This window comes from Cucumis melo, chromosome 7 (assembly GCF_025177605.1).
Source record: "Cucumis melo cultivar AY chromosome 7, USDA_Cmelo_AY_1.0, whole genome shotgun sequence".
Classification (NCBI taxonomy): domain Eukaryota; kingdom Viridiplantae; phylum Streptophyta; class Magnoliopsida; order Cucurbitales; family Cucurbitaceae; genus Cucumis; species Cucumis melo.
In genome coordinates, this window is record NC_066863.1 from 22,562,102 (window position 1) to 22,576,770 (window position 14,669).

Here is a 14,669-nt window from a genome sequence, read left to right on the forward strand (position 1 = left end):
CAATACATTTATTAATCTAACATGACAATTATTGGTCAAGTTCTCGCTATTATTATTACTATTATTAAAAATCATGTAATCATCTAATTATTTGAACACATTAATCCAAATATAAAATTCCTTCCTCAACAACCCAATAATTAAACTAATCAACAAACTTGGTCTACAATTAAAAAAAAAATGCTAAACATAAAATTAGCAAATTAAAGTACACATGGTTTGACCAACAACGAAATTGAAGAGACCAAGAGATTAGATTGTTAAAAAAAAGATAAAATAAGAAAAGCCAATCTTTCCCCAACAAAATTTATTATTTGATAAGACAATTTTTAAAAATAAAAAAGAATTACCAATAGAGAAGTTCTTCTTTTACCTGTCTTTTTATCAATAATGTGGGTAATTCAAACTTTTAACTTATAGTCAATGCAAGTTAAATTATTCATATATTGACTATCTTACATGTGTTTAATATGGTGTAATATAGCTTACAATAATTGTTGGTTTATAATAATATAATAATATAACTTGATTATCAATTAGTGTATAGCTTATTAAATAAAATATTTTTTTAAAATTAAAGGTTGACGGTTCAATGTCTAAAACTAAAACCAATTTAACACCTTTAGGTTAAAAAATGATAGCATAATTTGGATAGTATATACTAATTTTAGAAATATTTTAAAATTTATAAAAATAAAATTCAATTTTTTTGTAAAAAAAAAAAAAAAAATCTAAAAATGAAAGAAGTGGCCATACCTTAAATATCAAGAAGGTTTAGTTGGATTAATATATTGAGGGGGCAAATGGGTAGGTTCATGCACAAACACATGAAAAAAAAATATTCAATAATTAATAGAGTAAAATTCTATATTTCTGAGAGGACAAAATAATTGTGACAATCATTACCAAATAGATAATTTAGTGAAGACTATGAAGTTGACTCATTTCCATCTATTTAAGATCTATACCAAAAAATAATAATAACAAATAAATAAAGAAGAAATTCTTCCATAGTTTTGATGCATTTATTCACAATTCTTTGGGGGCATTGCTAGGTTCATGCATGCCCTAAACACCAAACTATCTCAAATGGTAGTTAGATGCCTTTTTAGGTTTAATGTGCCCTTCTTCTTTACATCTTCCTCAATCAATCATACCAATACCATTTTAAATCTGCTACAAAACAGAAAGAGATAATTCTTTTTTTACATATTTTTAATATATATTTTGTAAAGTAGGATATGTGTATGATCAACTGTCGTATGGTAGTAGCCAATTGAGATTCATTGATCTACTATAATTTTAAATAAAATTTCAGTTTTATGTCAAATCTGTGTTAAAAAAATACTTTAAAATATAATCTGACCAAAAGAACCCTACCATAGCTTCTTACATGTCATTTATCTATAATGATTTTATTTCTTTTTAATCATTATGTATATGTATCATTAGGCTCCTAAATAGTTGTAATTATTATTTGAAAAGAATGATACAATATAGATTTCATATTTATTAAACCTTTTTAAATCACACCAAAAAAATGAAAGAATAAGTTATTATATGGGTAACTACTTCAATCTAAATATAATTGTATCAAATCATAAAATGAATGAAAAAGATAAATACTATGGCAGCCATTATATATATATATATATATATATATATATATATATATATATATATATATATAGAGAGAGAGAGAGAGAGAGAGAGAGAGAGAGAGAGAGAGAGAGAGAGAGAGAGAGAGAGATTAAAAAAAAAAAAAAAGATAATTGGATGGGGGTAAATTAAAGTAATGTTGACGTGGCATGCTATTGTTAGCGTATCCAACGATTGACCATATCATGCCAACTCACCATCAAAATAGACATGCCACGTCAACAAAAAACGAGAGAGAGAGAGAATTGAGGAATTTATTATTTTTAATAGAAAAAAGAAGAAAAGAAAAGGGAATGATTGAAAAAAGAACAGTGTGGAGGCGGTTGGCCAACCTGGCAATAATAACCCATAAAAGTTATATAATTAAGCAATAAAAGAAAACACAAAGCTCTCTCTCTCTCTCTCTCTCTCTTGTTGGTGTTTGGGTCAGTATTGACCGACAGACAAAGCTGCGAATGGTAGTCGACCACGTCATCTTACACGGACTATCCACATTTCTCCATTTTACATCTGATTGTTTATTAAATGTTGACGTGGGCTCTCCTTTTGGAACACGTGTGCATTCTCACCCCATTTCTTTTCTTTTCTTTTCTTTTCTTTTCTTTTTTGAAGATTTAAATTAATAATTTTAAAAAAGAAAAAGAAAAAGAAAAAGAAAAAGAAAAAGAAAAAGAAAAAGAAAAGAATTTGTTTTGGTGGTCCCAAATTGAAATAAATAAAAGAAATAAAGAAAAAAAGTTTCTGGAAAAGAGTAGGGTTTTGGTACGAAAAGGATCTTAAGATGGGTCTCCCTATATCAACCTCCTCCTTCATTGCTTTGCCCCCACTCCCTCCCTTTTCCCCAATTATTTCTATTTATTCTTCCTTTTCTTTCATTTTCTATTCTTCCTCCCTTCTCATCTTAATCCACTTTACTACTTCTTCCTATATTATTAACCTTTTTTCTTTTTTTCTTTTTTCTTTTTTTTCTTTTAATTCAAAATTTTAATTATATATTATTAACAATAATCACTCTCTAGCTAAAATGGTTCAACTATTACCAATAATTTTACTTGTATAATTCTTACATATCAATTACTTATTTTAATAATCAGGTTCTCAATCTATTTGTTATGTATTTCTCTTGATGTGCTTATCTCTAACTTTGCTTCCCCTATGAACTACATACCTTTCATTCAATTCTCTCTACTATATATACTCATTACATGTTTTGAATATATTGAGTATAATACATGATAAAGAAGGCTGAGAATGTGAGATATTATTCTATTGTATCCATTGATCTTTAGTTTTTCCTTTAAAAAAAAAAAAAAACGTTTTAAGTTCTATATGAGTTTATAATTGAAAGTGACTCTATTAATATCCAAAGATAAATTAAGGAATTATTTTGTCTAATCATGTATATGAAAAACCTTCCTAACTTAATAAACTTGATCCATAAAACCAATAATTGATTCTAAAGAAAAGGCTATATTCAATATTGAGGTGCTAAGAGAGACGAGATTCCTATTCTATACTTGTTTGAAATATCTTAGAGCTTTCTATTTTTGTGTGGTATGTGTTAATTATTGGCTTTTAATTAATTGATATGATACCACTAAGAGAAAAAGAAAGAAAAAAAACTCAATGAGATGGATAAGTGTGCTTGACTTTGGTTGATATCTTGTGAAAATGATTTCTAGGTATAGTCATAGGAAACATATATGGAACTTTTGATTATATAGTTGCTTTGGTGGTGGGTGGAAAAAGTTAACCTAACTCATAAACTATATGAGTGAGTCATGTTGTCTTTAATAATTTTGCTTTCTCACTCATTTTATTCCATATTTTTTAAACAATTGTGTGAGTTTTATGTCACCATCATTGCAAATTTAGGATTATGAACCAAATAATATTATAACTATTATTAATAATAAAATTATTATTATATTTATAACTATTATTCAAAAGAAATAAACCAATATCAACTTCTCTCTATATCTTTCTCTTTCATTAAAGAAATTATCATCACTTTCTATCTCTTTGTTCTCCGATTAAAAAGTTCTAATCACTCTCTATATTTCTCTTTCTTCATCTAGTTGAAGGCGTTTCAATCATATTCTTCCTCTCTTGTTCTAATTTCTTTTTGTTATCAACTATGCACTAATCATTCTCTATCTAACAATTATCTTCCAATTGTTGTTTAACTTCTTTGACCCTTTGCTTTGACACTTAAGAGATGTTGCTCTCTAATTTCTCTCTGCCAATCACTTAACAGATGACAAAAGAGATGCTAATCACTTTCGATATCTTCTCATATCACTCTCGTATCTTCTCATATCTTCAGTAGAAGGGATGTTTTGATTGCTTCACATCTCTATAAGTAGAATTCAAACATCTCATTAAAAAGCTCCCATTTCTTTCAATTTTTAATGGGCTAAAAGCTTAAAGATAGGGATTGCACATCTTTTCTAAACTATGCATAAAAAAATTAGTAGAAAACAAATGTTTCATAAAGTTAACTCAATCACACTGATCATCGCAACAAATTAGAAATGTTGTTACAATGAACTCAAATCATCACTAAACACTTTTTTTTTCCTTTTGTTGAAGAAATTATGAAGTAAAGAAAAGAAGAAATGTAATAAGTGAGTTATCCTACTTTGTGTTGTTGATGTGTGTTGTGTATAATTTGGTTGCTAGAGAAGAGAAAAGAAGAGAAAGATTATTGAAAAGGAAAGAAAAGAATGGATAACTATCCAAGGAATCTAGTTGATGTGACCAATTCCTTTTAATGCAATAAAACTTGTCAATGTCTATTTTTAGTGCCAGAAAATCTGAGTTATCACTCTTTCACCCTTTTCTTTTCTCTTTCCAAACTTTGTTTATATATATCATACCAATACAATGTAAAACCCCATCTTCCAATGTGGAAATTAAAACAAACACTTTCAATTTTTTTAAAAAACTTTTTTTTCTTAGATTATTAATTTTTTTTAAATTCAAAATTTTAATAAAAAAATCACTTCCCCTCTCTCTCACCAAAACCCCATTTCCCAATTCACCCCCCCCCCCCCCTCTCTCTCCCTCCCTCCTTTTCTCTCTTATAAATACCCTCATTCTCTCCCTCCTTCTATCCACATTGCATTGAGTGAAGAAAATAAAGAACTTTAAACTCAAAAGGCTCTCTTTTTTGCAAAAATCTCTCACACCCTTTTGTTCTTCCTCTGTTTCTTTAAACAAGAAAAGAAAAAAAAAAGGGAGACTTTGCTTCTCCTTCTTCTTCGTTCTTCTCTCAAAATTTTCCATACCCAAATCCAATGGTGGTTTTGTCCAAACAGTCAATCCAACAGTTGTCTTCTAATTCCTTCATGAGAAATTCCATGGCTTCTGCTGCTTCTTCCTCTGCAGCATTTTTCTCTGAGGTTCCACTAATAGACCTTTCTTCACCAGATGCTAAACAGCTCATTGTTAAAGCCTGTGAAGAACTTGGTTTTTTCAAGGTCGTCAACCATGGCGTTCCTATGGAATTTATCTCCACTCTCGAATCAGAATCCACGAATTTCTTCTCCCTTCCCCTCTCTGAAAAACAAAAAGCTGCTCCTCCTTCCCCCTTTGGCTATGGCAACAAACAAATTGGCCGCAATGGCGACGTGGGTTGGGTCGAATACATTCTCTTAAACACTCACCTAGAATCCAACTCCGATGGGTTCCTCTCCATTTTTGGCCAAGACCCACAGAAACTCCGGTAACACAAAAACACCCAAATCTCCATGCTCTGTTTTCTCTTACACTCTGTTTTTTTTGTGTTCTTCTGATTTTTGTTTCTTGTATTGTAGCTCTGCTGTGAACAATTACATATCAGCGGTGAGGAATATGGCGTGTGAAATCCTTGAGTTAATGGCGGAAGGATTGAAGATTCAGCAGAGGAATGCGTTTAGTAAACTGGTAATGGATGAAGAGAGTGACTCAGTTTTTAGGGTGAACCATTATCCGCCATGTCCACAGATTCAAGCTTTGAAAGGGATGAACATGATTGGATTTGGAGAACATACAGACCCACAGATTATATCAGTTTTAAGATCAAATAATACTTCTGGACTTCAAATTTCTCTTGCTGATGGGAATTGGATTTCTGTTCCTCCTGATCAAAACTCCTTCTTCATCAATGTTGGTGACTCTTTACAGGTACAACAATAAAAACACACTTTCCACTGACCATTCCATATTTTAAAATTAAAAATTTAAATTGTGTATTTTTTTTTCTCTCTTGATTTGTCGATCTTTGTACTATATATTTTTTTTTCTTTAATCTCTATAGACAAGACATGATCTTAATAATCATAATTATGTTTGGTCAGCTGGCTTTCTGGGTAGATAAAATCTCCTCAACCCATTCATGTTGCTTCTTTTTGTTTCTTTGATAACTTCAAAACAATCAAAACTTGAGGTTTCTGCCCTTTTAAGATTTTCCCCATACCCTTTTCAAAAGCTGGTTCTTTTTCCTTTAAAAAATTAATCTTTGAACATTATGGTTGGACAACCAGGTGGAACAACTAAAACTACCAAACCCATTTGGCATAGGTTACATTTTTTTTTTCAAATTATTTTTACTAGGTTATGAAACCTCTATCAATAAAATTTCTAGATCTGCTATTAGCAACAACTCTCCTACAGAGTGAAAACAGTGGGATCCATTAGTGTTTTTTTAGGTTAAACAGATAATGGAGTTTATAACTTCTATTTTGAACCGTTTGTAACAAATACTTAGAACTTAATTATTAGTATGATAGATAAATGTGGTAAAATGTGTGTTGATGATGTAGGTGATGACTAATGGAAGATTCAAAAGTGTGAAGCATAGGGTATTGACAAACAGCTTGAAGTCAAGAATTTCAATGATATATTTTGGTGGGCCACCATTAAGTGAAAAAATAGCTCCTTTGCCTTCACTTATGAAAGGAGAAGAAAGAAGTTTGTACAAAGAGTTTACTTGGTTTGAGTACAAAAGATCAGCTTACAACTCCAGGTTGGCAGATAACAGGCTTGTTCACTTTGAAAGAATTGCAGCCTCATAACATATATTATATCCCCTCACCCAATTCCTTCTTAATATTTTTCTTTCCTTCATTAATTAATTAGCTACCCCAAATGTTCTTTCTTTTCTTTTCTTTTTTTCTTCAATTCTAAAATTAGGTTTTAGGGCAAATCGGTTAGCGAACGTCGACGCCTTCAATCGGTTTGCATTTGGATAGTTGGTTTTGTTTGCTCTTTCTTTGTAATTATACCTATCTTTTTATTTCTTCATAATACAAAGTCTACCATTGTTTTTTTTCTTTTTCTTAGACTGTGCAGTGTGGAAACAGTACAACTTGTTGGTGTTGGGTATATCTTAATAAGCGTTGTGAGGCCCTAGAAAAGAAGAGGTGTTGTCCAGATATGTTTGAATGAGTAAAGAAATATAATATAATATATGCTATAGCTAATTTACCTTGTCAAAATTTGTCTAAATTATGCTACAAGGTTTAATACTAAAAAAAATTGTATTTATTTTGTCTTCATATCTTACTTTTGCATTCTCATCCTCCTATTGGTTCAACATATTTTCTCCTAAAACATTGTGAATTTTTATTGGTATACATTTTAGACCGGTTTTTTAGACGTGTATATCTTACATTTTTATTTTAAATATAATAAAGTAAACTAAAATATTTATAAAATATAGACAAATTTTCATGATCTATTGACGATAAAATTGATAGACATTAACAGTTAATAGATTCTAAAATTTTACAATATCTCTTTGAATTTGACATTTGTAATATAAACTACGGATGATATTTAAAAGTTTTGCAAAATATATAATTGATTTTTTTTGTCTGAAATCAAAATTACCTAAATAGCATTTATTTAATGTGATCCTACTATTTTTTTTTTTTTTTTTTAAGGAATGTTAATGTGGAAATCAATGAATATGAGTGAAGCTGTTTCAAGAAGTATGAAGACTAAAGCCGTTGAAATTTTGGGTCAAAAAGGTTGGCTAAACTTTTTTAGGTGGTGGGGAGTGGTTTCTCCCCCCCCCCCAAAAGCTACTTTGGGTCAACAAAACAAAAAGGTAATTAAGTTAACTTTTTTAAAAATCAGTTTGAGATAACTATGAAAAACATGGGGATGCCCATCACGTGACCAAATCCCTTATAACCTCAAAACAAAACATATTATTATTATATTCTTTCAACAGTATCTATATATATCTTATTCCAAAATCTTGTACTAATAGATGTGTGTTTTACATTGACTAATGTTCTATTAATTTTTTAATATCACTTGTAAAGTTTGACCATGTTTTCTTTTTCCTCTTTTCAAAATTCTTAAATTTGTACTTAGTTGAATTCACGGGGTGTTGTTATTTATATTTTAATGAGGTACATCAAAATATGAGGACATAAAATCTAAAATCATTTATAATAGAAAGTAAGTAAGTAAACATGTCAAACCGACTTGGTAAGATGTTGAATGTAGACCAAATGAAAAGAATGTGAAAAAGAAGAATGAAAATGAGATGAGATGAGGTGGCATGAATATTGGTAAAAAGGAAAAGAGAAGAATAAAGATGGTGATGATGAGAGGAAGAAGATGTAAATGTTGATCAGATTTTATTATGAGAAATTGAAGAAGGAAATGATGAAGAGAGAGAGCAGTGTAAGAAGAAATGGTGAGGGGGGGAAGGGCAAAGCGCGTATGTTTCCGTGTGGTCTCACCCAATTCCTTATCAGGTCACATTCTTCTCAATCTTGGTCCCTAAAACGTGACCCTTTTTATTTGGTTTATGTTTATTTAAAGTCAACTCAAAATATAGGGGGTGACAACGAAGTGGGAAAGGAACGTCCTACATACCCATCTTACAAATTTACTCCAATCTCCCATCCCCTTCACCATTCCTTATCTCCCCCACCTTACCCCTTTCTACCTCAATTAACCTTGAGTGATAAATTCTTTCTTTTTTTTTTTAGAGATATTCACATGTTTATGTTGCATTAATTGTATTTTAATGTATCCAATCATTGGCTGAATTTTGATAAAGATTATTTCGTGTTTTTCTCCGTTATTTTTTGCAACAATAAAATTATTATCATTGTGTCTTATATTTTTTATTATTGAATTGGTCAAAATAACATGTTACTAAAGTAGCTTCTGTTATCTAGATTAGTTTAATTCTACAATATAAGATGTGAATATTCATTGATTAATGTGAATAATTATTGGTCCAAAAGAAGATAATTATTATTTGGCCAAATTATGAGTATGCATGTGGTAATGAGTAGGTGACAGTTATAAGGATTGCTCACGTAAAAAATAGTCGGTTCAAAAGGCCTTGGTTGGGGACCCAAGCCGAAGACCCGCAGAACGGCAAGTGCAAGCAGTTCGTCGACATCTTCTTTGCAGTCCACCCAAAAAGAAATTGAATTACAAGCTAAACTTCATGAAGCTTTGGAACGGATTGAAATACAAGATAGAAATCACCAAGCATTAGCTTCACAAGTGGAAGCTATGAAAAATATGATTGAAGACCTAACTCGTGCACAATAGGGACCACCACATGATCCCTAGCTCTGCGGTACGTCGTATATGTCTCTATTATTCTTAAGTTTTTGCAATATACGATTATGTATTAAACTTAGTTATTTTTATACCATTTTTAGGACCGAAGGTGTAGAATGACGCGCATACGCACCTCGTTGGGAGATTTTTCATTATGTTTATGTTTTTTCTATTTTGAGAACTATATTTTGTTGTAGTCAACTTATTCGTATTATTAATTTTAATTCTGTTTTTTTAATTTGTGTTTGTATATTTATTAATTTATTTTAATTTAATCCAAAACGTCGCGAAATTTTTTTGAGCAATCCGAACATCATTCTGAATGTTTGAGCAAAATATTATAAGGAAAAAAGTAAAAATAAAATATTTAAAAATATATATAAAAAAGATTTCCCAACGTTCATTACGTCGGGAAAAAAACGTCGGAAAACAGGTTTTCTCGACGCCGGGAGATGCGTCGGCATAAACGGCGTCGGGAATAAGGTTTTCCCGACGCCGTCGAAGCCGACGCATCTCCCGACGCCGAGTTGGTACGGCGTCGGGAAATCCTCTCGCGACGCAATTCTTCCGACGTTCTTCCCGACGCCGTTTTGTACGTCGAGATATCTTTTCCCGACGTACTTTGCATTTTCGCCGACGTATTTGTGCGTCGGGAGTACACCCGTCTCTTGTAGTGAAGTTTTAATAATGATCTCACTAAATAATTTGGATCAGTTGGAAACAGGCATGATCTAGATCACTTTGCATGTAGTTCCATGCTATCCATCCGTACTTGATCTATGTCATTGAATGCATTGGAATTTGTGATCAAGGAAGGTCTTGTTACAAGGATAGTGACAAAAGCCGCCTTGTTTCCATGTTGATATAGGAGATGAACCAGATTGAACTAAAGAGGAATTCTATTAAAATAACATGTTTGTGCACGCTTGAGGTTTATGTGATTTAATTATATAAGAATATAAACATAGCCCAAGTAGGAGATTATTAGACGTAAATAGTGCGTATAATTAAAGTGTGGACTTTGTATGTAAATTAATAATTTATCACATTGTGTTATTTTATTTCATTAGGCCTATTATGTGATTTATTTAATTAAGGTCCAGGATTCATAATTAAGTATAAACTAAATTGGTAGAAGCCTATTTTTAGATTGATTAAGATTTATAATTAAACTAATATATAAAAAACCTTAGGGGAATGATCCCCAACATATCAAAACAATAAGCACTCTTTCTTTTATCCCATCAAGAGAAAGATCCCACTGAGCACATTCAGGGTTTTGATTGAGGAAGATAATAGTCATTTTACAGCCATCATCAAATTCGAGGAGATGAATTCTGGTATGTAATTTATTCTTGACAATAGTATCTAGTATATAACTTATTCTTGACAATTTGGCATGAATGATCTTGGGTTAATATATTATATAGATTTGAAGTATTGATCAACTAGATATTGATACAGTAAATACATAGAAGATGTTATTTAGGCAATTTTTCATCAATGTAGCTTACGCTACATAGAAGATGGGTGTTATAGGTGTAGTTGAGCTACACCCGAGTTTTTTATTTCTAGCATACAATTAGAGTCTTTGCATGTCAAAGTGGTAAAATAGTCGTTGGAATAGAAATGCATAAGGATCAATTTTTTCATATTAGTTGCCGCACCAAAATATAGTTGTACACCGTCGCATTACCGGCCATGATTTCAAATGTCCGTATTATTTTAACAAAAATCACCCTATCACAGTATTTTTAGTAAAATTTTTAAAAATTCTAAGTGTAGAAAAGAAAAACTTCTGAAATTAAAAAAAAGCACGTAATTGAAACTTCAAAGTTTCTGATCAAGAAAAACTGCTTAGAGAAAACTCAACATTTGGACAAACAAAACAAAAGAAGAACAATGTGTAGAACTTCCAAAGGCAGAGGAAAAGTAAACATATATTTATTGAAGGATTGATCATAAACAAGAAGAGAATGAGTCTTTTGTTTTAATTTAGCATAAAACACTGAAATTCTATTCTAAGCCTGAGCAGCTACATCTTCAATATCAAACAAGAACCAAATCTCATTTACTCGACCTTCAAACTCAAAAGGAGAATTGTACTGAGCCACAGTATAAAGGGAAGGACCGGCAGCACCACGGCTCTTGCTGATTGCTGCACCCCACTTTGTATCAAAAACACTTTCATCCAAAGCAGCAGCTTCACTTCCAATGTTTGCATCAGTAACAAATCCTCCAAATTGTCTAACTGCTACATATGTTGAGTTCCATCTCTGTATATGAAGCCCTTTGGCTGGTGGTGGATCTGCTTGGTTGATTTTCGGAACGTAGAAGCTGACAACAAATGACGATTCACAGAAAGGTCCATCGCTCGGAGAAACCTCTGTGATCACTGGTCCCGTCATTTCTATCTTTTCGTTGTACTTGTTCTTTCCTTGAATGTAATCAAACAATCTAACAAAAGAAGTATACCAAGTCAATCTAATGAATCTATTCCACATCAAATTAGAAGTTCAAGAACTTATTTGATGCAAACCAACAACTTCAAGGTGAAAAAATGCAGGGTTGAATCACAAGTTTGGTGTCTAATAAGTCTCTATACCGAGTAAGAACCAAGAATTAGCTAAGTAGCCGTGCCAAAAATTCAAGGCAATACTGATGAAAGGTCTAAAAATGATCGAAATTAAGCAAATAAAAAAAAAAAGAAGAAGTTTAAGTAATCATCAAACTCCTTGGTATACGTGAATGGTCTTCAATGACACCTTTTAAGAGTCCTTTAATCTTCAAAGGACAAATTTGATTCACAAAATATCCTTATCATTTGGAATAAAAAGCCATTTTCTTGGTTGAAGTACTATAATATAGGCTAGATGAACTTTTAAGTTTGAATCTACTTCACTTTCTTAAATTAGACATAAGATTAAAAGTTTAATAAGTGTTAAAAATAAAAATGAACACAAATTTTTTACCCAACTTTTAGATGGATGGTATAGTGCCTTAATCGAACTAGATGAGTTTATACTCAGGAAAATTTATAGTAACTACTAAATACCTACTCCTCCTTAAGGTTTCTCTAGTTTCTTAGAGAGGGAGTAGATGTTATAGTTGAGAATTATGCTGATAATCACATAATTAACTTCAATTATTTATAAACAGAATTATTTAACATAGGAAGAGGGAAATTTTTGAAGTAAGGAGAAAAACCCAAGCCCGAAAAACTTGATGCCAAGAGCTTAAAGAGTTCCATTACCATTAACGAAAGAGGAGAGGAGATAGGGAGGACCAAACCCATCATCTAAATCAACTCCATACTGAAAGAGAGACACTACAATTCACTCTCCTAAATATTAATTTTCAAAACGTTTCTTTTTAAGTTTTTTTTTTTTTTTTTTTCTTCTATAGGAAGATTTAAACACATACCCATCTTCAAAGGCAATATTTCATAAGCTTGCATTAGTCTACATATATAGTTTCTACAACAATTAAAAAAAAAAGAAAAAGACAAATTTAACCCTGTACCACTCTCTCTTTAACTCATTGATAATCTTTTCTACCACGATTTAACATTAAGCTATTGTCGTTGGTTTTTTACCAAAACATTGCTATTTATTTTTGTAGAATTAAATACAAAGTCAATTGAAATTAATAATGTTTCCTTTTCCTTGTATTCTCTAACTGTCAAAGAAAAAATCAATTTATTTTAGGAACTTGTTAAGCAAATTAGGTTCAGATTATAAATATATTCATTTATGTGCAGATTTTCCTATTTTGTAGATTTCGAAATTTGACTCAAAAATCATAATTCCGGATTTCATAATTATGGTTACAAACATATTATATGCAACACTTTTTCCAAATATATTTACAAGAAATACAAATTTAAGGTACTTCATATTTCAATTTTAACCTCATTTCTATTTAGATATATATTCCACATATTTGGTCACATGTATATATTTCAAATTGAATTGTAAATTTCATATACTTTGGCATAAATACACATTTATATATTTCAAAATTAGATCGTAAATTTCACGTACTTTGTCATATATACTAGGAGTGTTAAAAGAAATAGTTGAAAACTAAACCGAACCATAATTGAATGCATGCAGTTCGGTTTTGTTTCGTTTAAATTAAAACCACTTCTTATGTGGTTTGATTCGGTTTAAGACATTAAATTAATTCTAAAACTGAATCAAACCGTAGAAGGGAAAACGATTGTATAAGAGGATAAACGATTATGATTGTTTGAAAGCTAAATCATCACGTAAGAGGGTAAACGATCGTATAAAAAGCTAGACGATCGTGTAAGAGGTTGAGCGATCGTATAAAAAGCTAAACGATCACATAGGAGGTTGTAGACACATGCATCTATGGTATGGGTTGATATAAAATCAAACCAAAAACGATGAACAATTAAGTTTCAATTCGTTTTGACACAAACGAGTGATTTGGTTCAATCTCGAATGAGATTTTTTTTTGTTCGGTTGGTGCGGTTTCAGATTCGAACCGAAACTTGAACATCCCTATTGGATATATTTTCAATAAATTATAATATTTTAAGAATCCGACAGATATCTGATTTCTGATTGCATATATATTTGGACATTATATATGTGATATACTAGAAGATAAAATGTTCATTTAAACGTCCATATGACAACTACATAGAGAAATAACCCACTGTACAAAAGTTCTTATTGAGAATGAGTGGGGACTTGAGAGAGAGAGAGAGAGAGGGTTATGGAAAACTATTCTTACGCAATTTGATTTCCTTTCCTAGTTTGATTTCTAATTTTAATATTTAAATGATTTGAAGGGTTGAAGGAGCACAACATTTGTGAAAAATTCTAGATGCAGAATGAAAGATTAGGGGTTTCCAGAAATTGGAGAAAACCTATGAGGAAGGATGGATTCAAATCATAAGTAAGAAATAGGAAAAGGAGAGAAGTAGAAGCTTACTGGAGAAAGCCTGCTCTGGTGGCTTCATGGAGAGAGATATCGGGAATGGGAGCAGTGGACGCCCAAACAGGTGAATTGTAGCGCCGAATCTCGAACCCATCGCCGGTTTCGATGACGTCGTAGCTAGGACACTCTATGCGCTTGCATGTCGGAGGAAACTCCGAGTACGCCGGCGTCAAGATCACCATCACCAAGCTCACAACCCATAGTCTCCCCATTTCCATGGAGAAATTCCACTCGTCGAAGAGAGAGAAGGATAATAAAACTTAAAAAGGATGAGCCACACAGTGAGTGTGAGTGAGGATGAGGGACGTCCGCTCGTTTTTTGTTTTTATAACTTGAAGATATGCTCTTCAAACTTCCATAACATTCCATTCACTCAAATTCTTAATTTTCTTTTCTTTAATAATAATTTAACTACAGTACACTACTAATTCATCATCATTTTAAAGGTCTGATAAAGA

At 31.4% G+C, this 14,669-nt stretch overlaps 2 protein-coding genes across 7 annotated transcripts; one reads left to right on the plus strand and one right to left on the minus strand.

Annotated features, from left to right (window-relative positions):
* The first annotated feature begins 4,567 nt into the window (after positions 1-4,567).
* LOC103492969 (gibberellin 2-beta-dioxygenase 1) lies at positions 4,568-9,532 on the plus strand. 6 transcript variants are annotated; one of them, XR_007822161.1, is made up of 7 exons: positions 4,756-5,386; positions 5,478-5,826; positions 6,465-6,667; positions 6,985-7,064; positions 7,587-7,753; positions 8,964-9,256; positions 9,342-9,532. XR_007822161.1 is itself a non-coding variant. In XM_051087036.1 (4 exons), the coding sequence occupies exons 1-4, from the start codon at positions 4,959-4,961 to the stop codon at positions 7,052-7,054; spliced, it is 1,050 nt and encodes a 349-aa protein (XP_050942993.1). In that variant the 5' UTR covers positions 4,756-4,958; the 3' UTR covers positions 7,055-7,139. The 6 variants fall into 6 exon arrangements, 2 of the variants coding, with proteins under 2 accessions (XP_008451787.1, XP_050942993.1); XR_007822160.1 differs by having other exon boundaries at positions 7,587-9,256; XR_007822162.1 differs by lacking the exon at positions 6,985-7,064 and having other exon boundaries at positions 4,757-5,386.
* Positions 9,533-11,160: 1,628 nt separating this feature from the next.
* LOC103492972 (uncharacterized) lies at positions 11,161-14,582 on the minus strand. Its single transcript, XM_008453572.3, has 2 exons — positions 14,206-14,582; positions 11,161-11,697 (listed from the first exon to the last, which is right to left on the minus strand). The coding sequence occupies exons 1-2, from the start codon at positions 14,427-14,429 to the stop codon at positions 11,262-11,264; spliced, it is 660 nt and encodes a 219-aa protein (XP_008451794.1). The 5' UTR covers positions 14,430-14,582; the 3' UTR covers positions 11,161-11,261.
* Between the last annotated feature and the right edge of the window lie 87 nt (positions 14,583-14,669).